General features: G+C 48.2%; 1 protein-coding gene and 1 long non-coding RNA gene across 3 annotated transcripts in view; one reads left to right on the top strand and one right to left on the bottom strand.

Moving 5' to 3' along the window:
- The window catches only part of LOC103011636 (uncharacterized), a 44,771-nt gene extending 23,145 nt beyond the window's left edge, over positions 1-21,626 (top strand). The window contains exons 5-7 of the long non-coding RNA XR_009006129.1: positions 15,939-16,363; positions 18,513-18,817; positions 21,504-21,626. This is a non-coding gene — a long non-coding RNA (uncharacterized LOC103011636). The remainder of the gene's footprint in view (positions 1-15,938; positions 16,364-18,512; positions 18,818-21,503) is intronic.
- SLC38A7 (solute carrier family 38 member 7) lies at positions 10,579-21,787 on the bottom strand. Of its 2 annotated transcripts, none has more exons than XM_007198035.2 (10): positions 21,518-21,787; positions 20,663-20,861; positions 20,286-20,430; positions 19,292-19,390; positions 18,598-18,655; positions 18,302-18,416; positions 16,814-16,961; positions 16,073-16,272; positions 15,162-15,216; positions 10,579-12,557 (listed from the first exon to the last, which is right to left on the bottom strand). In XM_007198035.2, exons 1-10 carry the CDS (start codon positions 21,785-21,787, stop codon positions 12,455-12,457), a joined length of 1,392 nt encoding a protein of 463 aa, XP_007198097.1. In that variant the 3' UTR covers positions 10,579-12,454. The 2 variants fall into 2 exon arrangements, with proteins under 2 accessions (XP_007198097.1, XP_007198098.1); XM_007198036.2 differs by lacking the exon at positions 10,579-12,557 and adding an exon at positions 13,781-14,952.
- Between the last annotated feature and the right edge of the window lie 6,054 nt (positions 21,788-27,841).

The following is a 27,841-nucleotide window of genomic DNA, read 5'->3' as shown; positions in this document are numbered from 1 at the left end:
TAAGCAGGGCTTCCCTGGTGGCGCAGTGGTTGAGAATCTGCCTGCCAATGCAGGGGACACGGGTTCGAGCCCTGGTCTGGGAAGATCCCACATGCCACGGAGCAGCTGGGCCTGTGAGCCACAATTACTGAGCTTGCGCGTCTGGAGCCTGTGCTCCGCAACAAGAGAGGCCGCGATAGTGAGAGGCCCGCGCACCGCGATGAAGAGTGGCCCCCGCTTGCCACAACTAGAGAAAGCCCTCGCACAGAGACGAAGACCCAACACAGCCATAAATAAATAAATAAATAAATAAATAAATAAAAATTAAAAAAAAAAAAAAAAAAAAAGATAAGCACACAGTGGGTTCTATTTACAACCCCTGGATAAGGAATTGAGGAGGAAAAGACAGAGGACAATATAATCTGCCAGAGCTGGGAGGGACCACAGAAGCAATCTCACGGAGAATAAACTAACAAGTGGCCCGGGGACTCACCTCCTCATTCCCCCAACCTCATTTTTGGACATTAAGAGCCAAGCCCAGGGGAGGTCATCTCGTCTTAATTGGCCCCTGCTCCAACCACTGCCCCTCCAGGAGATGGAGCTGGTCACGTTCCAAGCAAGAGCCTCTTTCTCCACGTAGGGCCTTCAAAAGACACCTCAGTGAGTATGAATGGTGCAGTTCTAGCTAGTAGGATGTCAGTGAAATGACACATGACCCAAGTCCTCTTTCCCAGGAAGAGTTTGCTGTTTAGAGAGACTTGAGGTGAACTCTTCTAAGTGAAGAATTCTATCTTAATTAAAGTACCCTCCGGGAGTTCCCTGGTGACCTAGTGGTTAGGATTCCAGGCTTTCACTGCCATTGCCTGGGTTCAATCCCTGGTCAGGGAACTGAGATCCTGCAAGCTATGGGGCCAAAAAGAAAAAAGAAAAAAAAAAAAAAGGCACCCTTTAATGCTAAATATGACCTTTTTAAAAGAATTACGATAATAAAACATTTGTTTATTCCTCAGTATAGGCAAGGCATTTTTTATAAATCCAGTATAATTTTTGTAACAACCCTTTGAGCTAAGTATTTATGTATATTTTCCAGATTATGTGGTAGATAAAGATGGCCACAAATTCTTTGTCACTTCTCTCTTGGAGAGGTGGGTCTAGCTCCCCCCACTTGAATCTGGTGACCAGCTATAAATTGGGGTTCCCACGACTCCCACCTCAGAGGTCAGTAGTTTGCTAGAATGACTTACAGAACTCAGGGGAACATTTACTTACGTTTACTGGTTTATTGTAAAAGATATTATAAAAGATACAGATGAATGGCCAGGATGAAGAGGTACATAGGATGAGGTTCAGAAGGGTCCCACGTGCAGGAGCGTCTGTCCCTGTGGAGTCAGGATGTACCACCCTACTGGCATGTGGATGTGTCCACCAACTCAGAACCTCTTCCAACCATGTAGTGCGAGGATTTCTGTGGGGGCTTCATCACATAGGCATGATTGATCATTAACTCAATCTCCAGTTCCTCTCCCCTTCCCAGAGGTTGGGGGGCTGGGGCTGAAAGTTCTAAGCTTCTGATCATGGTGTGTGGTCTTTCTGGTGACCTGCTCCAATCCTGAAGTTATCCAGGAGCCCCCCAATCATTGCCTCATTAGAACAAAAGACACTCCTATTGCCCAGGAAATTCCAAGGGATTTAGGAGGTCTGTGTCAGGAACCAGGGTCCAAGACCAAATATTAGAACAAAAAAATGCTCCTAAGTACCCTTATCATTTAGGAAATTACAGAAGTTTTAGGAGCTCTATGCCAGAAACGGGGCAGAGACCAATATATTTATTTTTTATTATTTCACAAGTTGTATTGTTTATTGAAGAATGGAGAAGGCTGCCAAGCGTCTTCGCTGCAACAAGTATTGTAATGTATGGATAAGGAAATCAAGGCCCATAAAGTTAAACTAACTGCCTAAGGCCTCGTGAGAAGCAGCAAAGCTAGAATTCGAACATGGCCTATAGCAGACGTTCAATTTTTACTTCTCTTATTTAAAAAAAAATGTTTGAGGACTTCCCTGGTGGCCCTGTGGTTAGGACTCCACGCTCCCACTGCAGGGGGCACAGGTTCGACCCTTGGTTGGGGAACTAGGATCCTGCATGCTGCGCAGTGTGGCAAAAAAAAAAAAATTTTGTTTTATGATCACTTTTTTTTAACTTTTTTTTTTGGACCACACCCTGCGGCATATGTGATCTTAGTTCCCAGACCAGGGATTGAACCCTTGCCCACTGCAGTGGAAGTACAGAGTCTTAACCACTGGACAGGCAGGGAAGTCCCTCTAACAACTTTCATAGATAGACATGCAACAGTGTTAATTATATTTATCATATTATACATTATATCTCTGGTACTGATTTATCTTATAACTAGAAGTTTGTACCTTTTGACTACTTTCATCCAACTCCCTCTCCCCTGATCCCCGCCTCTGGTAATGATCTCTTTTTCTATGATTTAGTTTGTTTTTTGAAGTATAATTGACCTAAAACACTATGTTACTTCCGGATGCACAATATAGTGATTTGATATTTCTACACATTTCAAAATGATCACCACGATAAATCTAGTAACCATCTTTCACCATATAAAGATATTACATAATTATTGACAGTATTCCTCACACTGTACATTTCATACCTATGATTCATTTATTTTGTAACTGAAAGTTTGTACCTTTTAATCTCCCCCACCTATTTTTCTTATCTACCCACCCTACTTCTCTGGCAACCACCTGTTTGTTCTTTGTATCTATGATGCTGTTTCTGTTTTGTTGTGTTTGTTTGTTTGTTTTTAAGATTCCACAAATAATTGAAATCATATATTGTCTTTCTCTGTCTGACTTATTTCACTTAGCATAATACCCTCTAGGTCCATCCATGTTGTCACAAATGGCAAGATTTCATTCTTTTTTATGGCTGAGAAATATTTCATTGTATATAATAAATAAATAAATAAAATATGTACACCACATCTTCTTTATCCATTCATCTATCACTGGGCCCTTAGGTTGCCTCCATATCTTGGCTATTGTAAGTATAAAAATAATTGTAAGTTAAAAAAAAAACCAACTAGTCATGCATTTTGTTTTATAAATCCAGTGGTAATAAAAAGCTCATATCCAGGACTTCCCTGATGGTCCAGTGGTTAAGAATCTGCCTTCCAATGCAGGGGACATGGGTTCGATCCCTGATTGGGGAGCTAAGATCCCACATGCTGCGGAGCAACTAAGCCCACGCACCACAACTAGAGAGAAGCCCGCGTGCCACAACTAAGACCCAACACAGCCAAAAATAAATGAATAAATATTTTTTTTAAAAAAAAGCTCATATCAAATGCCAGCAGTCCTTTGTCCCAGCTTTGCCCACCTCTAGCTCGTTGTGTTGCCTACATGCATCTCTTTTAAGCTGTTTCTTTTGGCATTTATCTCACTATTTTAAGATAATGTGCTTATACTGCTATTTTGTGGTTTAAAAATTAAAAGCAGTAATTATTGATTAAAGATTTAGCTTTCTTACCCCTGCACCCTGAAGTCCCTTCCTCTGCTTTTAAAATGAGGTTCTGTCACAATGCAGCCCTTAGGGTTAAATAATCAGTATGTACATTATTATGAGTATGTAAATATTGTTCACTGCTGTGCTGCATATTGATAGTTTAGGTACTTCCCTGGTGGTCCAGTGAGTAAGACTCTGCTCCCAATGTAGGGGGCCTGGGTTAGATCCCTGGTTGGGGAACCAGATCCCTCATGCATGTGGCAACTAAGAGTTCGCATGCCGCAACTAAAGATCCCTCATGCCACAACTAAGACCCAGCACAGCCTAAATAAATAAATACATAAATAATAAAATAAATTTTAAAAAAAAAGTATTGATAGTTTACTATGATTACCTTTCCTTCTTTGTAAAACTTGTTTGTTTTTCCTGTGGTTAATAATGGCCATATTTTCCCATTTGCTTTGTTATATACATACTTATCCAAATGCTCCAACAGATCTGTCAGTAACTATTCCAAATGCTTAGACAAGTCAGATAACCTCTTAGTTTTATTTTTTCCCTGGAGACCTTCCTTTGATTGCTCTCCGTATTCCTGCTTCAACTGAACTGGCCACATTTTGGTCAGCTGCCCAGCTGCTATTTGGAAGCCATCATTTGGTTCTTCTGAGGTAGATTCTTGGTTTCCTGGATGCTTTGCCTTCCACTTTCTTGCTTTACAACTGTTTTGCTGAAGCATATTCTCCAGTGACTTTCTGAGAAAGGCTACACAGGATGTAAATTTATTTACCCTTTACTTATTTGGAAATATTTTTATTTCAGTCTCACTCTTTTTTTTAAAATTTATTTATTTATTTTATTTATTTATTTTGGCTGTGTTGGGTCTGTGTTGCTGCGCGCGGGCTTTCTCTAATTGCGGCAAGCAGGGGCTACTCTTCATTGCAGTGCGCGGGCTTCTCGTTGTGGTGGGTTCTCTTGCTGCAGAGCACGGGCTCTAGGCGCGTGGGCTTCAGTAGTTGCAGCATGTGGGCTCAGTAGTTGTGGCTCACGGGCTCTAGAGCACAGGCTCAGTAGTTGTGGCGCAGGAGCTTAGTTGCTCCGCGGCATGTGGGATCTTCCCGGACCAGGGATTGAACCCGTGTTCCCTGCACTGGCAGGCGGATTCTCAACCCCTGTGCCACCAGGGAAGCCCCTTCAGTCTCACTCTTGATTGAAGGTTTGGTTGCGCACTGAAATCTAGGTTGAAAAGTTTCACTCAAAAATTATGAAGGCATTGATGTGTTATCTTCTCGCTTGCAGTGATGCCAAGAAGCATGCCCTCCCTGCCCACCACTATCTCAGAAAATCTAAGATTTTCTCTTTATTTCCAGTGTGCAGCTCTTAAAATTCAGTTTACTGGCTCAAATATGGAGACTCATATCTTTCAGTTCTGCAAAATTTTGAGTTATTTCTTTGGTAATATCTGTCTTTCTCTGCTCTCCCACTTCCTGCCCCTGCCCATTTTCTCTCTTCTCTATTTCTGGAACTCCTGCTAGTCAGATGTTGGATCTGAGTTGAAACTCTAATTTTCTTCTCTCTTCTTTCCCATCTCTTTGTCAGTGAAAGCACTGAGTCCTAACCACTGGACAGCCAGGGAATTCCCTCCATCTCTGTCTCTTTGTTCTGCTTTCCAGGGGATTTTCTTAACTAGCTTTAACTCTTCTTTTGATTTATTTTTAAATTTGGCAATCATACTTTTAATTTTTAGGTGCTAGTTTTCATTTTGTTCATTTTTCAAAGCATTCTCTTCTTGCTCTATAATTGTGATATCTGCTTCATTTAATTTCCCTTCTCTCAGGAATTCCCCGGTGGTCCAGTGGTTAGGACTCTGTGCTCCACTGTAGGGGGCCCTGGTTGGGGAACTAAGATCCCGAGAGCAGGGTGGCATGGCCAAAAAAAAAAAAAATTCCCTTCTTTCTAAAGAACTCCTTTTAACACTTCTTTCAAGGCAAGTCTACTGGCAACAAATTCCCTCAGTTTTTGTTTGTCTGAGAGAGTATTTCTCCTTCACTGTTGAAGGATAATTTTACAGGATATAGAATTCTAGGTTTCTCTTAACATTTAAAATATTTCACTTAACTCTCTTCATGCTTGCATAGTTTCTGAGAAGTCAGATGTACAGTTGACCCTGGAACAACATGGGTTTGAACTGCAAGGGTCTATATGTAGTGAACTTTTTTCGATACTACACGATCTGCAGTTGGTTGAATCTTTAGATGCAGAACCGCGGATATGGAGGAACCTTGGATACAGAGGGCTGACTATAAATTATATGGAGATTTTCAAGTATGTAGGGTGGGAGCCCCTAGCCCTCATACTGTTCTAGGGTCAACAGTAATTCTTTTTTTTTTTTTTTTGGCCACACTGTGAGGCTTGTGGGATCTTAGTTCCCTGACCAGGGATTGAACCCAGCCCCTGGCAGTGAAAGTGCTGAGTCCTAACCACTGGACCGCCAAGGAGTTCCCTTGTAATTCTTAATCTTTGCGTCTCTATAGCCATTTTTTTCCCTCTGGCTTCTTTCAGGACTTTCTCTTTATCTTTGATTTTTTGTAGTTTTTGAAAATGATATGACTTGGTGTCATATTTTTCGGCATTTATCCTGCTGGGTGTTCTCTGAGCTTCCTGGTCTGTCATTAATTAATCAGGTGCCTGAAATTAATTTGGGGGAAATTCTGTCATTATTGTTTCAAATATTTTTCTGTTCCTTGCTCTCTTTTCCTTCTGATATTCCCATTCTGTGTACATTATTCCTTTTGTTTTTCCACAGACTTTTTTTTTTTTTTCTATTTGCTTTTCAGTTTTGGAGGTTTCTATTGAGATATCCTGAAGCTCAGAGATTCTTTCCTAAGTTGTATCCAGTCTGTACAGTTTAGGCATTCTTCATCTCTCCTACAGTGTTTTTTATCTCTAGCATTTCTTTTTGGTTCTTTCTTAGAATTTCCATCTCTCTGCTTACATTGCCCATCTATCTGTTCTTGCAGGCTGTCTGCTTCATCCATGAGAGCCCTTAGCATCTTAACCATAGTTGTTAAAATTCCTGGTCTGATAATTCTAACACTCCTGCCATATCTGAGTCTAGCTCTGATGCTTGCTCTGTCTCTTAAAACTATGTTTTTTGCCTTTTTAGTATATCTTGTAATTTTTTCTTGATAGCCAGACATAATGTACTAGGTAAAAGGAACTGCTGTAGATTGGCCTTTAGTAATAAGGTTGCAAGGTGTAAGGGAAGGGGAAGTGTCCTGTAGTCCTGTGACTGGATCACAGTCTCTTAGTGAGCCTGTGATGGACTGGCTCACTAAGAGAAGGACTATGGACTTCACTTACCTTCTCCCTCCAGTCCCCCCAGGGTGGCTAGAGTGGGATGGAGTTGTGTGTTTCCCTTCCCATAGGTCTGTTAGGCTCTGATAAAATCCCAGTAGGTTAGGCTCTGGTTAAATTTTAAGTGTCTCCTGAGGGCATATCTTGTTAACAAGAACAGAATGCTCTAGCACATTTCAAAATGGTTCCTTTTACCCTCCTCTGCTGGAAACATGAGGGATTTTTTTCTGATGTTTACTATGAGAACCTGGTAGAGCTTCAGGTAAAACCCACAAAGTCACAAAGTATGCTCCCTTCCCCCAATAGGACTGGGTTCCTTGGTGTTTTTTTTTGGCTGCACTGGGTCTTCATTGCTGCACGCGGGCTTTCTCTAGTTGCAGCGAGCGGGAGCTACTCTTCATTGTGGTGCGCGGGCTTCTCAACTGTGGTCGCTTCTCATTGCGGAGCCCTGGCTCTAGGCGCACGGGTTTCGGTAGTTGTGGCACGCAGGCTCAGTAGTTGTGGCTCACGGGCTTAGTTGCTCCGTGGCATGTGGGATCTTCCCGGACCAGGGATAGAACCTGTGTCCCCTGCACTGGCAGGTGGATTCTTAACCACTGTGCCACCAGGGAAGCCCTTCCTTGGTGTTTTTATTTCTCAGATTTGTCCACACTGAGCCTCCAGCAATTCATCAATTACATTTCAGGTTTCCTTACCCTGGCACTGACTCCCAGAGGTTTCTGCTTGTGGGTTTCTGCTCTGTATTTGTCTGACTCTCTCTCCAATTCTGGGGGCAGTGGTGTGCCTTATAATCTGACTTATCGTACATATCTAAGAAGAGGTGACTTTTCGGTTTGTTCAACTTTTTACTTGTTGTTAGGATGGAGTGGCCACTTCCAAGCTTCTTACATGTTGGACTGGAAACACATCAATTTCATTTTTTTTTTTTTTTCAATTTCATTTTTAATGGAAGAATATCCAAATAGGCATCTTGTGCCTATTCCTCCCCCCCTCCCCACCCCACTGCCCCCTCAGGAAACACAAAGAATTCGGGGGACAGGGTGTCTGCCTTCTTCCTTCTTCCTGACTACAATGTCTCTGGCCTTCCTCCACACCTACGGAAAAATTTTTCATTGTATCACAGCAATGAATTACCAAATCTGGATTTGTAATATTGAATCTACATCTAGCACATGTACCTACACAGTTAGTTTCTGTGATTCTTTGATTGGTCTGATTCCCCCACCAGATTGGAGGCCATGACCTAGAAGTGGCCCTGCCCCAGTATAGGGACATCATTCAGAAGTGCTAGGCAGCAGATCACCAGGAACCCTAATGACTCAGGACTGGACTGTCCTCTGAGGCCATAGGCTCCCCACTTTCATAAGCCGAAATTATTCAGAGGTGACCTCTATTGACTAAAGGAAGAAACTGCAGTTACCCCCCCACCCCACCCCTTCTTTCCAGTACAGGGAAATGACCAACATAATCCCTGCTATCTGCCAGGCATTTCACGTATATTATGCCATTTGTCCTTGGATTTATAATATTTGCATCTATAAGATGGGCACCATCACTCCTACTTTATAGTCGAGGAGAGGGGTTCAGAGAAGTGAACTAATTTCTGAGTTCCCACTGTAAAGAGGCACTGCTGAGATCCACCCCAGGTCCGTCTGAAGCCAAAGCCTTTGCTCTGTCCACCAGTCCCCTGCTAACTCAAAGTGCAGTCCAAGGACCAAAGCATGGGCGAAGCTGGGAGCGTTAACAACGCAGACTGCAGGCCCCACTCCAGATCTACTGAATCAGAATTTGTATCCTCAGGAGGTAAAAATTTTGTATGCACATTAAAGATTGAGAAGGACCCTGACTCCCAGGAAGTGGTAGGGGAACCCCTGCCTGTGTCCTCCTGAGGAGAAACGTGAGTTTTCGCATTTCTTCTGTAAACGCGGATTTCTGGTTATAAAGCACTTCTGGTCATTTTTTTCACGTACTTTCTTGACATTGGCTCTCCTTTATCCTGGGAGGTAAATAAGGTCAGTGATGATCAGTCCCATGTTAGAGATCTGGAAACAGAAGCGCAGAGAGGGGAAGCGACTTGCCCAGAGCCACCAGCCAGCGGGCATCCCACCACTTGACATGGTTTGGATGGGACAGTAAGTCAGAGGTTTTAGGATATGATGTTGGTGCCAGCCTGAGGGCTGGAGGGTCCTGAGCTCGCCTTCCGGGGTCAGAAATCACCAGACTGACAGAGCCCTCTACACACTTGTTCATTCATGCACGGCAAGAGGGCTCCAGTTTTACTCCCTGGGCAAACTATGTAACATCTCTCAGCTTTCACTTTTGCAGAGAGTTGTCATGAAGACCGAATGTGAATGATGCAAGTTAAGTGCGGGCACAAAGTAAGAAATCAACAAGTGTTAGTTGATATTCATTCATTCATTCGTTCAACAACTATTGAACACTTGCTGACTATATGTGCCAGGCCCTGGCTAAGATCCCTGATGGACAAGGGAGATGTGACCCTGCTCCCATGGAACTTACAGTCTAACGGGGAGACAGACATTGATTAAGTGCTTACAAGTCTTGACTTGAATGGATGAATTTGGCTGTGTGTTTGCCTGTGGCCTAGATGTAACCTTTCCTTCCCTCTGTTCACTCAGAGAAAGTGAAACCAAACCTCAAGCTCTTGGCCCACTAGGCAGGTGCGAACCGTGGCCCAAAGCTGTCCCACCTGTCTAGTCTTGCAACATGTTTCCTCCTTGGAGAGGGTCCCCACCTCCACCAGGAGGGAGGGATCTTTGCAAAATACCCGAACAGGGATGGGGAGTGTGGTAGACGGTGAGCTGGTTCAACTTTATTCTGAGGACCAGGGGGAGCCATTGCAGACCATCCCAGAATGCTCTGCTCTCACCTCTGCTGCTCTCCCACACCCAGGTAATGCTTCACCGACAGTGGCCACTTTCCAGTTCCTCAAATGACCATGTTCCTCCCATCACAGGGCATTTGCACATGCATTTCCCACAGCCTGGAAAGGTCTCCCCACCTCTCTTCACTTAGTTCATTCTACTCATCACTCAGGGGCCAGCTCATATGTCAATTCCTCCAGGAAACCTTCCTTGACTCCCCAGACCCCCAAATATAACATTCTATATTTTCCCTTCTTGGCATTTATCACAACTTGCATGTTTATATTTGTGATGACTTGCTAAGCATCAGCCTTCCCCAGTAGACTGACAGCAGAGCTGGTGTGTTTTGCTGAATATCTTCTCCCCAGCACTGAGCACAGTGACAGGCTCTATAACCAGGACAATAGGGCCTGCTCTCAACACCTGCCTCTGAAAGGACAAAGCGGGGGGGATGCTCAGGGGTTTGAAGCTCACCCCAAAACTTGAGGTCAGGGAGGGACATACAACACAGAAGCTAATCTGAGGCTGCAGTGGTGCAGGGAAGACACAGGAAGGGCCTGAGCCAAGGTAGAGGCAGCAGGACAGACCAAGGCGGAGTCCCGAGTCAGTGGGGAAAGTCTGATGGGATGTGGAAGGAGAGAGAAGTGTTAAGAACCACTTGCAGGTTTCCGGCTTGGGAAAGGGAGCGTGATGGGCCCATTCTCGAGTAAGGGGTCACAGACGGTGAGGCCAAACGGCCTTATCGCACCCCAACCCCTACTCCCACTCCAGCCCGTCTTCCTCCTGTCAGTGGCCTGGACTGTCCCTGGCACCAGACACAGGCCACGCAGCTCAGCATCACAAGTCCCTTTTTATTAACCATCCTCCCTGGTCTGAATGTGCACAAGTAGAAAAGAAACAGTAAAATGCCCTGGCAGAGAGGGCAGGGGAAGGTGCTCCTGAGGTTAGGCCAGATTCCAGCTCATTTTCCCCTTACATCCCCCCACCCCTCACTGAAATCCAACATTAGGAGGCAGTGCAGCCCTGCTGATGATGGGCCGTCCTCCTAACTGTATCCGGGGTGGGCACTGGCAGGGCCTGGTGCTGTGCAGCAGACTGAGAAAATGGCCACGTGGGTCTGGACCCCAGGGAATGTGAGGAAAGGCAGGTCACCCAGTCCGGGGGTCTGAGCAGAAGCCTATTTGGCCCCAACCAGGCTCTGCTTCTTCTGTCTCACGGCCCTGAGGGCAGGGACCCCTCTCACCCCACCACTGCATTCAGAGGTTTTAGGCACGAGGGGCCAGGGAAAATGCTGGGTGTTCCAGGCAGAGGAGGCCTGATACGGTGCCTAGGGTTGGCCTAAGTGAGTGGCCAAGGTGTTCAAAATATGAAAGGGGAAAATATCCTTCCTCACCCCCCCTGGGGCACAACGTAGGCGTGACCTCAGTGTGACCGACAGGCCTCCGAGGCCAGGCCTGGTAGACGTGTGGAGCTGAGGAAGTGGACGAGAGAGGGTTTGGTCCGCCCCCACCCCCATACTTATGTGAACAGGAGAGACTGAGCTACATAGAAAAATGGGGTGGTGGTGAAGAGGTGATGGGGTCAGGAGCAGACAAGATCCAGACCGGAAGGGAAACTTTTAGGCTGGCGTGACTACACTCAGATGTTGCCCTGTCAGTGGCCACTCAGCTGCCTTTCTTGTCTCCAGGGTACCAGGCTGGGTTGGCAGGGAAGGGGGAGACGTGCAGGGCAGGGAGAAGAGAAGCAGCCATTCAAAGTGAAGATGCCAGACAGGTTCACCTTGATCCTCACCAGCCCAGCCTGTGTGGGGTCCCCAGCATGCTCCCTCACCCACCCTTGTGCCTCTGAAAAGAGGGACCCATCAGGAATCTGAGAGAGAAAAGCACACTCCCCGCCTTGGGGAAAGTTAAGGGAGGCCTACTCACAGCACCGTGGCACGGGACGGCCCCTGGCCCCTGGCCCCTGGCTCAGAGCTGGGCTGGCACCGTTTGTAAACATTAGACTTGGTGATGTCTGGGGATGGAGGAGCGGAGGGGCGCCTGGACCATCAGGTCTGGGTAAAAAGACAGGGTGAGGCCCCAAAAGGCTTGGGAAATGTCAACCAGCCACGGGCAAGAGGGCTCTCGGGCTCACCGCAGGCCCAGGAGGCAGTGGACAAGGCATCAGTCTGCCTGCCTCGGCGCACCTGTATGACTTCAGTGCTACCTTTGGAACTTGCCGGAGGAAGCCACTGCTGGCTGGGCTGCCGACAGACTGGAGCAGGCACTGAGTCCCGGGGTAATGAGCACAGCCCCTACCCAGGGCAGGCTTCTCTGTGGAGGATGGCAGCCTTTGGTCCACACTCTTTCTCCAGAGGGAAGTCAGGCTGAGTTGTTCCTTCCAAGACCTACCGACTCTCTTCACCCATGGCTTCCAGGCATGGAGAAGTTGAGAGGTGGAAGAGGGGGGAAGGTTCTTCTGTGACACGAGACCTCCTCTCCTACCATCCATGGCACTGCCAGGATGCGGGGGCAGGAAGGGAGCTGGGTTTGAGCTGTCCAGGGGTGTGGGGCCTGATTTCACCCCAGAACTGTCCCTGGAAAAGGATGTCCAGATGTCATCCCACCAGTAGAGGGGAATGATGCCGGACTCAGGGTGGTCCTGAAGCTCTATGAGATGGGTTCCAGGGCCCAATAGCAAAGGCCAAGAATTCCCTGGGAGGCAGTGGTTATGCCAAGAGATCCACAAAAATGGCGTTGGCTGTGGTCTGGCCGAAGATGAAGGCTCCCAGGGTGATCAAGAGGACTCCGTAACTGACCATCGCCCACCAGCTGTAGAGCAGAGGGTGAGAGAGGGCCTGGTCAGTCGACCCACTTGTGACTTTGCCGACTTCCATATATATATATATATATATATATATATATATGTATATATATATATATATATATATATATATATCAGTTAATTACTGTGATTACTTATACCACTTCTCATGTGGGTAGAGCACTTCCTACTTCTCAACGACTTTCATACAACGGTTTATGAGGCTGGGTGTATGATCCCTAGACCATGGGTAAAGAGGCCAAGACCTAATGGGATTAATTGACTGGTCACAGCACACCAAGGGCAGGACCAGAATTAGAATGCATGTCTCCTGGGACGTCCCTGGTGGTCCAGTGGCTAAGACTCCGAGCTCCCAATGCAGGGGGCCTGGATTCCATCCCTGATCAGGGAACTAGATCCCACATGCCGCAACTAAGAGTTCGCATGCTGCAACTAAAGACCCCCGCGTGCCACAACTAAAGATCCTGCATGCTGCAATTAAAAGATCCCGCATGCCATAACGGAAAATCCCACGTGCTGCAACTAAGACATGGCACAGCCAAATAAATAAATAAATATTTTTAAAAAAAAAGAATGCATATCTCCTGATGGAAAGATGGTCAGGAAAAAGCAGGTCACGTGGAGTGATCCATTTCATTAAATAAATAAATAAATAAATAAATAAAAAAGCAGACATCTGCAAAGATATGTGTCAAAAATAGCTACAGGGGGCTTCCCTGGTGGCGCAGTGGTTGAGAATCTGCCTGCCAATGCAGGGGACACGGGTTCGAGCCCCGGTCTGGGAAGATCCCACATGCCGCAGAGCAACTGGGCCCGTGAGCCACAACTGCTGAGCCTGCGCGTCTGGAGCCTGTGCTCCGCAACAAGAGAGGCCGCGATAGTGAGAGGCCCGCGCACCGCGATGAAGAGTGACCCCCACTTGCCACAACTAGAGAAAGCCCTCGCACAGAAACGAAGACCCAACACAGCCAAAAATAAATAAATAAATAAAATTAAAAAAAAAATAGCTACAGGGTTATAACTGGAATTTTTTCTTTCTTTCTTTTTTTTTTTTTTTTTTTCCTTTTTTTGCCCGCCTGGCTTGTGGGATCTTAATTCCCTGACCAGGGATTGAACCCATGCCCTCAGCAATGAAAGGACAGAGTCCTAACCTCTGGACCGCCAGGAAATTCCCTGGTTATATCTGGATATTAAAGGTGATTATTATTTTCTTCCTTAGACTTGTCTGTATTTTTAAAGTTTTCTATAACCAATGAGTATTACTTGCACAATAATTTTTTTTAAAAGCATGCAACCTGGTCATAACCTCTCTACCATTCAGGGACATGCACGTATTAAAACAATGTAATGTTTTGCAAAATGTGGCCTATACACACAATGGAATATTTTTCAGCCTTAAAAAGGAAGGACGTTCTGACACCTGCTACAATGTAGATGGACCTTGAGGACATTATGCTAAGTGAAAGAAGCCAGGTACAAAAAGATAAATACTGTATAATTCCAGTTACATGAGGTACCTAGAGGAGTCAAATTCACACAGACAGAAAGTAGAATGGTAGGGGCATGGGCGAGGGGAGAGGGAATGGGGAATTATTGTTTAATGGGTACAGAATTTCAGTTTAGGAAGATGAAAAAGCTCTGGAGGTAGATGGTGGTGATGGTTACACAAAAATATGAATGCACTTAATATCACTGAACTGAACACTTTAAAATGGTAAAAATGGTTAATTTTTTTAAAATGTAGTGTTTTGTATCCATTAGACTAACAAATATTGAAAAGGCCGCTATATACAGTGCTGGCAGGGGTGTGGGGAACAGGGCACTTTCATTCACTGCTTCTGGGACTCTGAGTGGTACTGCCTTTTTGGAGGGTAATTTGAACCCATGTGCCAGAGTAAAAATGAGCGTGCCTTACGGTGGAGCAATTTCCTTCTAAGAATCGATGCTACTGAGATCCTCGAACAGCTGTGCCAAGGTGTACATGCAGAACTGTGTTCACATTCAGGGCACATTCAAACAGCAAAATATTCTACGGCCATGGAAAAAGGAAGCAGTAGATCTTCTTGTGTGGACATAGAATGATCTCCAAAATACATGGTTAAGTGAAAAAAGCAAGTGGCAGAAAAATGTGTCTGGCATGAAACCATTTTTGAAAAAACCTAACCAGACACAAAACCCCATGTGTTTGTATATACACATGCATAGCTTTGTGTACACAGACACATATGCACACACAGAAACAGTCTACAAGGGCACACAGGCTGTGCTGATCTCATGGAGCTCTCTCAGGAGAAGGGAGAGGTGGGGAGCAGGCTGTGGGGAAAGAGGGACTTCCACTTTTTTCTCTAAAATCCTCAGTAGTTGATGACTAATAAGAACCTGCTGTATAAAAAAATAAATAAAATTCAAAAATTCAAAAAAAAATAATCCTCAGTAGTGTTTGAACTGTTACAACTAATATGTTACCCATTTTAAAAGAAGTATTTTAAAAAGTTTTTCAAAGTACACAAGTCTCCTGACTCCTGTCCATTTAAAGGCCACCCCCCATCCAGTACCTCCCTGAGAGGACCAGGGGCCGGGCCCTGCTTTACCTGGCTGGCTTGACTTCCTCCATCTCAGAGAGTTTGGCTTGAATGAGGCACAGCCCTAGAAGAGAAGAGGTGGCCCCGAGAGCTTGGGTGGGCCCCCCCCCCCGGCGGTCCAGCCTCCCCCTTTGCCAGGAGGCAGTGGCGGTGGGTGGAGAAAGGCCTGTGTTTACTCCTCCACACATTCTGCCTCTGTCTCCACTCTGCACCCAGCTGGAGGCCTGGCATCTGGTCTCCGAGGAGGGGCCAGCACCTGCCAGGCACCCCTTGGGCTGCATGCAAGCCCCAGAGCTAAAGGGGCAGCACTGGGAGGTGACTCAGAGGTGTCTGCATTGCAGGGCCCTTCCCAGTGCACTTCTGAGCAGATGTGGCCCGCCTGCTCCAAGCAAACTGGCAAGGGATTTCCAGGTGGCCTCCTGGAGAGCAGTAAGCTGGGTACAGGCAGAACTCATGACTGGGCAGATAGGACAGTTCCCCAGGGATCTGGTGGCAGACTGTGTCTGAAACTCAGGTCTCCCGACCCGACCCGTGTCAGGGAGCTACCACCAGACCCTAATTACCCTGTCATGGGCTGACCCAGCCAGATCCCTGATAGTCGGGGAGTAACAGGTACTTGAATGAAGAGTTAAGGGTATAGGCTGTGGACCTAGACAGACTTGGGTTTGAAAAGGTTCTACTATTCTTTAGTTGAGTTTGTTAACCTCTAGGCAAGCTTGTTACTCTCTCTGATCCTCACACCTCCTCACCAGTACAATGGAGATGACAACTACACCTTCTTTGCAGGACATAACGCTTAAACATGCCAGAGCCTGAAGTGGGTGAGCAATAAACACTGGTGATGATCCTCCCCGGGAGGTGACGAGCTCAGGCCAGGAGGCCCTGGGAGAGAGTGCTGCGGGGATGCCAGGGGTCCACACCTGGGAAGACGAAGATGAAGCAGGCGGCCAGGCCTCCAATGACCGAGATGACCTTGCCGATGTCAGGGATGAAGAGTGCCAGCAGCAGGGTGAGCAGGAACCAGACCAGCGTCTGCAGTACTCGCCGCCGCCGCTCCCGCCCCACGTCCTCCTCCACCGGCATCCCCTGGTAGCGCAGCCACAGGCCTTCGACCACCGCCCTGCCCACACGGAGAGCGGCTCAGAGGCGACCCTGCTAACAGCTCCCCACCTACAGCCATGGGGCCAGACCCCTGACTGGGTGTATTGCAGGTAAGACTCTAACCCCTGAGCCTCAGTTTCCTCTTCTTTGAAATGGGCCTAGCAGCCCTCTTCTCAGGGTTGCCGTGGGGACCGGACGGGATGGTGAATGTGAACGGCTTAGTGCCTCACCTGGCCCAGGACTAGCACGACCCATGAGAACATATACTTCTAGTCTCCTGAGAAGGAGGGTCTGGGGCACCCAGAAAGCAGGGTGTTCAGGAAAGGATCTGGACTAGAGGTTCTCAGGGGACTCACAGAATGTTCTGGTGACTCTGGGACAAAGGGGGCCCCCAAAGACCCAGCTGGGGGTACTTGCAGGGCCATGCTAGGCACTGACTCTTTCCTCTGGGCTTCCGGTTCTCTTTCTATAAAATGGATTCTACACAAGGCCCATGTTCAAAGGGCTTTCAGGGGCCCTGGTGAAAGGGAGCACCCCGGCGGGGTGGGGAGGGGACTCACCGCCCACAGAAGTGCAGGATGGGGTAGGAGGTCAGCACGCTCAGGATGATGAAGGCGCGGGCGACGGCCACAGCCATGTCCTCCGACGGGTAGGACAGGAGCACGTCGGGGTCCACAGCAGCTCCAAAGGTCAGGAAGCCACAGATGCCTGAGGGCAAGGACAAGAGGGCTGGGTCCGGGCGACCCTCAGAGGGTTAGGGCGATGGACCGTTCACTGCTCGGTCCAATAGCAGATGGGGAGATGACGGAGCAGCTCTGGAGGCTAAGACTGAGGCTCAGAGGGGTGTCGAGGCTGGGATCAGAAGCCTCCCTCCCTGCCTTCTCATGTCTCCCACCCCCGCACCATCACCTTTCTGATCTTGAACTCACCCAGAGCTTCTGCGTTAACGTTCTGTCTGCCCATCTCCTCATCATTCAGGTCTCAGCTCCATTGTCCCCTCCTCAGAGAATGCTTCCCCGCCCAGCCCATCCACAATAATCCCTGCCCCCAGGCACTCCCTCACACCACCCTGTTGTGTTCTTCAGAGCACTCCTCTCTCTTGGAACTTTTTTTTTTTTTTTTTACTTGTTTATTGTCTGTCTCCCTCAACCAGAACACGAGCCCCAGGAGAACGGGACTCTGCCTATTTGCCACCCTTGTTCCTGTCTGTGTCTTCAGAAACTAGAACAGTGCTGGTCCTGAGAACCCTCTGTGGAAGGAACCACAGGGCCATTGTTTGTAGTCTCCCAGTCCTGCTCCCTCACCCAAACCATTTTCTACACGACACCCAGAGCCGTGTGTCCCCGAGCCACACCCCTGCTGAAACGCTTCCTCTCTGCCTCCCAGCAGTCCTCAAGGATCTGGCTGTGTTCCCTGTCTGGCCGTGCTGCCCGCCACCCGCCCTCAGCTCGCTCCACTCCAGCTATGCAGCCCTTCTTCTGTCCCGGCCTCAGGGACTTGGCGTTTTCTGGTTCCTCTGTCTGGAATGCTTTTCCCCGAGCTCTTCAGATTCTAGCTCCTTCTCATGATTCGGGCTTCCCCAATTGCCACCTCCTCAGAGAGGAGCCATCTGTGACCTACCCACCAAAGCCAACCCCACTCAGTCCCACTCACAGCTTCCCTGTTTCCCTGTTACCATGGCACTCATCACTGTCTGGATTTCCTTACTGATTCCTGACTTACTCCTGGAAGACTCTCTCTCCGACTAGATCGTCAATTCCATGAGGGCAGGACCGGGTCTATCTATCTGCATGGCATCCCCAGTGCTGAGAAAGTTCCTGGGACTTACTAGGCACCCACTGAGAGCTGATGAATGAATGCATGCATACATCTTTCTCATTTGGGCAGGAGGAGGCCCAAGCTGGCCCAAGTTCAAGCCAGTGCCTACAGAAGTGTTCGACGTGTTGGGAGTGCAGGGTTGTCCCCAGGAAATCCTGGGCCAGAGGACTTGGGGACAAAGAGGGAAAGTGGGAGCCTTCTAAGCCCCGCCCTCGGAGGGGAGCACTCACCTGTGCCCATGTAGACAGCGAGGGCTATGACCATGGCGGCTGTCACCACCCCACCCCAGGTCTTCACCTCAGGCTGCCGCATGCTGTTGAAGACGGGTACACTGCTCACGTGGCACTGTCAGGGTGAAGGGCAGGGTCATGGCGGGCAACTGACCTCACCCCCAAGGATAAGGGGCAAGTCCTGGGGCCCCCACTCCGTCCTTCCTTCCAGGACTCCCCCATCCTGCCTGTAACGTGGATTCCATCCCAGGATGGGGAGTGAGCTAAGGGGACAAAAGGGACCTTGCCACTAGCACCTGAAATCCGAAGCAGATGGTGGGCATGGCATTGAACACGGCTATCCAGGAAGCTGGCCTGCGGACAAACACACAAGATGCTGCTGCCTGGGAAGCCCTCAGAGTCACCAAGCGCCGCCATGCTCTTACTCTTCATTCAGCCCCCCCACGGCCTCCACCAGCCAGCATGCACACATTCAACCCACAGAAGTCTGGGAACTGGGAGAGGACACATTTACAGGTCAGTAAACTGGGGCTCTGGAAGGCCCTCTTGGGACCAAAATCCAGAAGTTTTGGCTCTTGCACTTGGGCTTTTGCTTCTCTGATTTGTTCCTTTCACGAAAAAGGAAACTTTTTTCTTTTAATTAAGAAAATTGATTCATCCTCACATGGAAGATACAGATATTACAGATAAGCACATGTTGAAACAAATGTGCAATTCCACCTTGGCAGTTTCCATAACCTGAGGCCTAGTCTCACATTGGCTCATCTGTTGGACATTAGTGGCAAAGTCTCCCTCATCTCCGGCTGTCACTCTTCTCTCCAGTAAATAGAGATCAGGACCTCTTGCCTCCTTCCTAAAATGACCAATGAGTCAAGCCCCGATGAGCTAATGAGCCTTGGGAAGAGCACCTGTGTGGCTTTCTGATGCCTGACCCAGCATCTCCTGAGTGGCAGCTTCTACCCCATGTGTCTCCCAGGGGCCCTCACCCACCTGTTCAGGATGTCTGCTGGGGTCATCTCTTTATCAGGCCAGATGTATTTGATGATAATGATGGCAGTGACATACCAGGTGCCCACGACGCTCAGGAAGCTGCCAGGAAGGATAGATTAAGCTTCCTCCTCCCCAGCCCCAGCTGCCTTTTCTCTCATTCCATCCCCAGGGACATCCACCCTTAACTTTAGTGACCACAAGTGTCTAATGAACCAACTGGGAGACTATCCCAAACAAAGACTCAAGAAATGCATGACAAATAAGTTTCAGAGAAACAAGCCACATTTAGGAAGCCAAGAGGGGACCAGACTGACACTTGTGGCCATTAGGAAATGAGGTGGTTCAGCTCCATGGCTCAGAGACCACAGCAGGGTGCTGGGCTTCAAAGCACATCTGATTGAAGCACATCAATCAGAGCAGCCCAGACTTGGCGAGAGGTGCAAGCAGGGCCTTTGAGAAGTAGGAGATGCTGGAGGGTTGAAGGCACATACTGGGAAGTCAACATTAAAGGAAACCTTGGGGACACTGAGTGTGACCCCTTCGATAAAGGATCACAGGAAACAGCTTAGAATCCCACAGCTTTTCAGACTCTGAGCCAGGAAGCTAGTCCCTTCCCTTCATACCAAGCTGCATGGAAAATGCTGCCAGGCTGACAATCTCAAATGATCAAGAATCCCATCCTCCATGGGAAAGACAAGGCCCAGGCTAGGAGACTGCCTTCACACATGATTATCACCCATCCCTTCTTTGACAAGGACATTTGGAATTGAATCTCTCACTGATGCAAAGAGCCACTGTCTCCCTTGCTGCTGACACAAAAGGAAGGTCTTATGCCGGAACCCCTGCAAGCCCCGGTCTACCCTGCCTTGCCCACTCTTGCTGCCCCAGGAGATGAGGTGGCATGGAGGAGAGGGGTTCCCCTGCAGCCCTTGGGTCTCCAGCTGCCTGTGATCAGAGCTTCTGTCCAGCGCAGGCTGGGGTGGGGCCTCCGAACCTGGCATATTTCTGGAAGCCGATCTCCCTGGGGATGGAAAGGGGCAGGATGAAGAGGAAGGCAGTGAGGCTGATGGTGAACTTGCGGTCTGTGTACCAGGGGCTGCCGCCGGCCCCCTCAGGCTCCTTTGCCATCACAGCTATAACTGCACAGGGAGGAAGGACGGAACGTGATGCCAGGCTACTGCAGGGTGTGGTCCTCCACCTCTGCTGGGACCTCCATCTGTCTAATGGGCCCAGCAGCCAGGAGGGAGGATTCCCAGATGAATGCCGGGCCCAGGCCAGGCCTTGGGCAGGTGTTCCACGCTCTTTCCCACCCACCGCATGACCCCCAGGGCTGGGCGGGGGGATGAGGTAGGTACTGAGGGGGGACCTCACTCTTGTCCTGCTGGTCCCCGATGATGATGAGGAAGGCGATGCAGGTCCCGAAGGTGTAGGTGGCAATGGCCACCTCACACAGCACGCCTGTCAGCTTGCCACACACAGCCCACACCACCTCCTGGTAGGTCCTCTCATTGCTGGCCTGGGAGCAGTAGGCCAGGATGACGAGGCCACTGATGATGAAAACCAGCATGGCCTGCAGGCAGGGGTGGAGCAAGAGGGTGTGGGAAAGGCCTGGCAGCAAAGAGCAGCCTGGTCTTGCTCAGCACTTACTGGCCCAATGCCCAATGCCCATCTGGCAAATTAGCCTTACCTTGCAGGGCAATTTTAATAGATTACTGGAGTTGAGATTTTCTTTAAACACAAAAAGTTTTGAGGAAAATTTCAAACATACGCAAAAGTAGACAGAATGGTATAATGGACCCCTGTGTATCCATCACTCAATCACTCAAATTCAAAAATCATCAATTCACAGCCAATCTTGTTTCATCTATTCCCTCTCCCACTCTGGATTATTTTGAAGAAAATACGAGCTATCATATCATTTCATCAGTAAATATTTCAGCACAGCTCTAAGGTATAGGCCTGCTTTTTAAACATAACCACGAAATTATTAAATATGCAGTTGATGTCCAAACTTCCCTGATAGCTGGGAAGGCTTTTGAAGCCTCATCTGGGCTCAAAGGAAAGAATGCTGGAATAGATTAGTAATGTCTGCCATGTGTGACGGAGGGGAGAGTGGTAGCATGTGTCTCCAACTGACCACTCCTGATCCAGAGCCTCCCTTTTGAGGTGAAGAGCCCAGACCCACCACTCAAACTGCACCTTTGCCCACCAGGCCCGCTCACTCACCATCTGCAGCGTGATGCCAGCTGCCACTCCCCCGGCAGTGCTGAAGGCTGCTGGGAAGTTGAGCAGCCCTGCGCCCAGGCAGGCGTTGACAACGATGAAGATGGCTCCAAGTGTGGAAGTGGTGCCTCTGCCCAGACCCCCAGGAGGGGCCTCCCCCTCACTCTTGGGGGCTATGTCCACAGAGGGACTCTGCAGCAGACGGGCACGCTCCCCGGAGTCTGTGCTTAAGCCCCACTCGCCAAGGTCACTGTTGATGCTGACCTGGGCCATGGCCCTGGGAGTCCTGTTCCTGCAGGGTCTGTGGGTTCACGACCACATGCCCTGGGGAGCTGAGGGAACACGTTCAGCTGGAGGGTGCCACCAGCCTGTTTGGGGCTGTTATCCTAGGAGGCCTGTGGGCTCTGGCTCTCCTCAACCTAGATGGGAAAGGCAGGTACTACTGTTATCCCAAGAGACACAAAGAAAGGTGAAACAACTTTCCCAAGATCAGATGACTGAGATCCAAACCCGGGTGTGCCTCTGTGCAGAACACTGCACTGGGTGCCACAGTGTGATGGCAGAGACAGAAGTGTGTCAGATGTAATTCCTGCCTGCTTCAGGCCTACAGACCTATCAGGTAAATAAGACATAAACACAGAAGAGAGGGGTACTGATATGTCAGCACTAGAGGCCATGCATCGGGCAGGAGTATCATGGACATATCTCATTCATTCCTTATGACAGTGGTCATAAGGTTCAGCGAGATCAGATCACTCATCCAGGGTCATACAGTAGCAAGTTGCAAAGCAGGATTTAGATCCAGATCTGTCTGGCTTCCTAATTTGTTTCTACACCACAGGGTCGCAAGAACAATCCTCACCCAGAACTGTGGGTATTTCAGTTTCTTACAGCCCAGCATACCTCCCTCCAGAGTCTAAATTCCGTGGAGCTTTCAAAGCCCTTCAAAATTTAGGCCAATTCTTACTTTTCTCCCCACATGCCTGACCTAACCACTGCCCATCACAGGGGCATCCCTTCCAATGCCCCCAGCACACTGGGGGGTTTAGAATGGCTAGCAAGGCCTCTTGGGTAGTCAGATGCTTGCCATTGCTCCTCCTGTGATAGCTGAACAAAGTTGGGAGCCTTAAACTCGTTAGAGAGAAAAGGGGGAGTTTGGGTGCTCTCAGACATCTGTCACCAAGCATGCAACCAAGGGACACAGCTCCAGGGGAAATGTCTCCCTGCTGGCTCCAAGTCCAGAAAGATCAGTCAGATGCCACAGGGCTTCTTCCTCTTGTGCAACCTGCCACCCAGCCAGCAACTCAGCAAAAAATCAAAGCAGTGAGCAGTGGAGGCAGTTTAGGTTTCCCAAGTTTCCAGCGTAGCTCCAGAGAGAGCCCTGCAAAGTTAGCGCTACTTGAGCTGTGAGACCCTGTCCTCCATCCTGCTCACATCCCAGAGGTCTCTGCATTGGTCTGAAATCTCTCAGCCTCCCCTCCCCTCAAACTACTCTGCTCCGTGGTCCCGAGCTTACCTGCTCTTTCCACCCCTCTGGCTTTGGTGGAGGGACAGCTGCTCCTTACAGCTCCTTCTCCCCAAAGATCTGGGATCTGATTCTCCTCACTTCCCTCTCTGCCCCCAGTTTCTTCTTTCTCAAACTCTACCTAAAATTTGTCAGCAGAGAAAGAGTCTGAGCTGTTTCTGTGCGGGTCAGCAGAGTGAAGGGAACCGAGGCGCTCTGACTAACTCACGGAGTGGAGCAGCAGCTCAGGGAAACAGGCCCACGGAGGGAAAGAGGCTAGACTGTCACAGCAGCTCGTCAGCAGAGCCAGAACTAGAACCCTGATGCCCACACGCTCAGCCCAGAGCTGTAACCACTGCACTAGGCCCCTCAGATCCCAACCGGAGCAGGTTACCAGGCCAGCCTGGGGCTGGATCCCAGAAATACGAGGTGTGGGCTGCGTTGGAAGGTGGGCCAGGGCGCACCCAGGGCGGGGGGTGGGGGCAATCCTCAGGCTTGAAGCGAGGAGAGTGGGTTGTTGTAGGGTAAACTGGGGATGGGCTCCGGTGCTCCATCCGGGCCTAGGACTGATTAGGTAGAGACTAGGTGGGGACAGGCCGGGCTAAGGCGCGGCAAGGGCGGGCCGGCCGACAGAAGACGGGTGTGGGGCGGAGGACACCGGGTTGCAGAGCCCTGCAGGGAGTGGGCAGGGCTCTGCCACGGTGGCGGCCCTGGGGGCCCAGGGACCTAACGTTTCCACCTCCACCAACCTGTACCTCCTTTCACTTACCTGCGGTGCTTGGAGCCCGGGCCGGCTGCGGAGACACGTGATCAGCGGTCACATGACCGCCGGGGCTGGGGCGGACCGCGGGGACACTGGGAGCTGTAGTTTTCGGCAGGCATTAGTCTTGGACACCAGATCGCCAATCATCAACCCAACCGCATTGCCCCAAACCAGCCTCGGCCCCCAGCCCGCCCGTGTTTATTCTGTTACTTTAGTCCTGGCCTCTTGGCCAAGCCACACCTCCTGCCTCTTAGCAAGAGCGTTAGGCGGTTTGGTGTCTTTGCCAGTACGGATGCTGTGGGCCAGAGCTATTTGGCCTCATTATCCTACTTTGTCTCCCTTCTTACGTTCACACCCACAGCCAATGACCCTGGACTTTTTCACTAGGGACAGCGAAGGGTCATTTGTACCTCCTTGAGCTGTGGCTGGCCTGAGGGTTGTTCATGACTATAACCCCAGGGCCTAGATTCTACAATTGGGGATCTGAGGCATTGCTGTCACTCACATAAATAAATACCTGTTGAATGAAGGAATGGGTGTCCAGAGACCTGGCTTCTGTTTGTGGCTGTGTGCCACTTGCAAGCTGTCACATAATCTTTGGCATTCCAATGTCTTCATCTATGTTATGTCCTCTCCATGCATCAAAGGTCCTTGCTGATGAGGTCCTGTGTACTGTTTACCCAGTTTCCCTCAATGGTGACATTTTGCAAAACTATCGTACTGTATCACAACCAGGATACTGACATTGACACAATCCACTGATCATGTTCAGATTTCCTCAGTTATATTTATAGTCATTTTTTGGTGTGTATTTAGTTCTATACAACTTAATCATGTGTAGGGTTTACACCACATTCAAGATTCTGAACATTTCCATCACCACAAGGATCCCTCCTGTTACCCTTTTATAACCACACTCACCTCCCTCCAGCGAGGCCCCCCTTCTGTAACTCCTCGCAATCACTAATCTGTTCTCCATTTCTAAAAGTTTGTCATTTCAAAGAATGTTATATAAATGGAATCATACAGTCTGCAACTTTTTAGAATTGGCTATTTTTACTCAGCATAATTTTCCAGAGACTCATGCAGTGTGTCTATGTTTTATTTATTACTGAGTAACAATATTCCATGGTATCTGCAGTTTGTGCAACTAATTACTTTTGAAGGATATCTGAGCTGTTGTAGGTTTTTTAAAACATAAATAACAGCTTTATTGAGATTTATGAATTTTACCAAAAAATTTATACTTTCAGTGCCCAATACAGTGGTTTTTAGTATATTCAGAGTTTTGCAATCATTGCCACTATCTAATATCAGAACATTGTTATCACTCCCCCCAAAACCCTGTAACCATTAGCAGTCACTCTCCATTCGTCCCTCCCCCAGGCCCCTGGCAACCACTCATCTACTTTGTGCTCTGGATGAGCTGTTTTCAAGGTTCATCCATGTTGAAGCATATATTAGTACTTTATTCCTTTTTATTGCCGAGCAATATTACATGTATGTATGTGTACGGCTATATCACATCTTGTTTATTCATTCATCAGTTGTTTGGACATTTGTGGTTTCCATTTTTTGGCTATTATGAATAATGCCACAATGAATGTTGAGGTACACTTTTTTTGTGCACACGTTTTCATTTATTTTAGGTATATATGTAGAAGTAGAATTGCTGGGTTAAATGGTAACTCTATGTTTAACCTTTTGAGAAATTGCCAGACTGTTTTTTTTAAAAAAATATATTTATTTATTTTATTTATTTTTGGCTGCGTTGGGTCTTGTTGCTGTGTGCGGGCTTTCTCTAGTTGCGGTGAGTGGGGGCTACTCTTCGTTGCAGTGCATGGACTTCTCATTGTGGTGGCTTCTCTTGCTGCGGAGCACAGGCTCTAGGCGCGCAGGCTTCAGTAGTTGTGGCATGCGGGCTCAGTAGTTGTGGTTCGCGGGCTCTAGAGCACGGGCTTAGTAGTTGTGGTGCATGGGCTTAGTTGCTCCGCGGCATGTGGGATCTTCCCGGACCAAGGCTGGAACCCGTGTCTCCTGCACTGGCAGGCAGATTCTTAACCACTGCGCCACCAGAGAAGCCCTGCCAGACTGTTTTCTAAAGCAACTGCACCATTTTACATTCTGACCAACAGTGTATAAGGGTTCTAGTTTCCACATATCCCTGATAACCCTTGTTATTGTCTGATTATAGCCATCCTAGTGGGTACGAAGTGATTCTCATTGTGGTTTTGAGTTGCATTTCCCTGATGACTCATGTTAGCATCTTTTCATGTGCTTATTGGCCATTAGTATGTCTTCTATGAAGAAGTGTCTATTCAGACCCCCTTTTTATTATCAAGTTGTAAGAGTTCTTTATATACAAATACAAATCCCTTATCAGTTATGTGATTTGCAATATTATTCTCAACCTTTCTATAAGACTGTCATTTAAAAAAAGAAAAAGTTGGTCTTTCAGTTATTAGATATAAATAAACCAATAATTTATATTAAAATTTTTTTCCAATCAACTATACACCAATAAAAATTAATTTAAAAAATTTCCACAGCCTATAAGTAAGGAAAAAAGTTTCAAACAAAATTCTCAAGTTGGTTGAGTGAGCTGGACTTTGGCTGTTTAGATGTAAGCCTAAGGCAGTTGTTCTAATAGCACCCAATGGCTGGCCCATGCGTCAGCTGTATCTGCATCACCTAGAAAGTTTTCTTTTTCTCATTTAAAAAAATAGATTCGCAAGGCTTAACTGAGACATATCGAGTCAGAGTGCCTAGAGGTACGGCCAGGGAACTAATATTAAAAAAAAAAAAAAAATCCAGATTTGGGAACTATCCTACCTCAAATGATGGTGAAACAAGGTGTGACTACTCTTTCTGGGCAGGCTAGCTACCTCCTCCATCAAGTGGAAGAACATCTTAGACCCTAGTAGGAAATGAGGAAAAGGCTGATGGCCAACAGACTGAACTGTGAGAAAAACATCAGGTTCACACCCTACACGACTTTTCAGTGAGGAATAGGACTTGGTCCAGGGTAAGCTGGAAATACATGCGTTTAAAAATAACAAGGTCAGTCGGGTGGTCAAGTTCCTTTTCCAGCTGAGGTCTTGGCAGCCAACTTTCAATCATTTTGGCTCCAGACAGGGAGACTTAAAGCAGTTTCTTCTAAGCTAGGCAGTCATCTCCTTTACAGAGCAGCTGACTAATATGTTTACTGTTTCCCCATTTAAGATAGTTTCCCAAAGACATCCGGTGAATCAGTCCATTCACTTGACCTTTTACCACCTTGGTGTATCCATTAGCAATAGGAACACAGAGAGCCAACGAGCAGGAGTGAGCCCATCATGTACTGTGTCTCTCAGAGAGCGAGGAGAAGCAAGGGGGAAGGAACAAGTTGAGCCTGCTTTCCCCTCCCAGCAATAATCAAAACACTGTGGTTGGGCTCTGGGCCTGACTCCTGCTCCACTGCCTGTCTGCCCAGTAGCTGTCCTATCTTGAATGGCTCCTGGCATTAAGCAGAAGGTGACAGAATAACCTTGGGATGTCTGCTGACAGAGCATATGACTTTATAGTAGAGGCTGCACACTGGCGATCTACTGTTTGTATCTTGCTTGCAAATCATTAAAAAAAAAAAAAAATTAGTTGCCAGCTTTTGTTTTGTTTTGTTTTTTAATTTATTTATTTATTCATTTATTTTTGGCTGTGTTGGGTCTTCGTTTCTGTGCGAGGGCTTTCTCTAGTTGTGGCAAGCGGGGGCCACTCTTCATCGCGGTGCGCGGGCCTCTCACTATCGCGGCCTCTCTTGTTGCGGAGCACAGGCTCCAGACGTGCAGGCTCAGTAGTTGTGGCTCACGGGCCTAGCTGCTCCGTGGCATGTGGGATCTTCCCAGACCAGGGCTGGAACCCGTGTCCTCTGCATTGGCAGGCAGATTCTCAACCACTGCGCCACCAGGGAAGCCCCTAGTTGCCAGCTTTTAAGCATCAATAGACCTCCCATAAAAATCAGGATTTCCATTTTATTTGAAAAATTTAAGACCTGCAACCCTGGGCTTTCATTTTCACAGTGCCT

This window comes from Balaenoptera acutorostrata, chromosome 19 (assembly GCF_949987535.1).
Source record: "Balaenoptera acutorostrata chromosome 19, mBalAcu1.1, whole genome shotgun sequence".
Lineage (NCBI taxonomy): Eukaryota > Metazoa > Chordata > Mammalia > Artiodactyla > Balaenopteridae > Balaenoptera > Balaenoptera acutorostrata.
The sequence above is the reverse complement of the archived record's forward strand: the minus strand, read 5'-3'. Positions and strand labels throughout refer to the sequence as shown.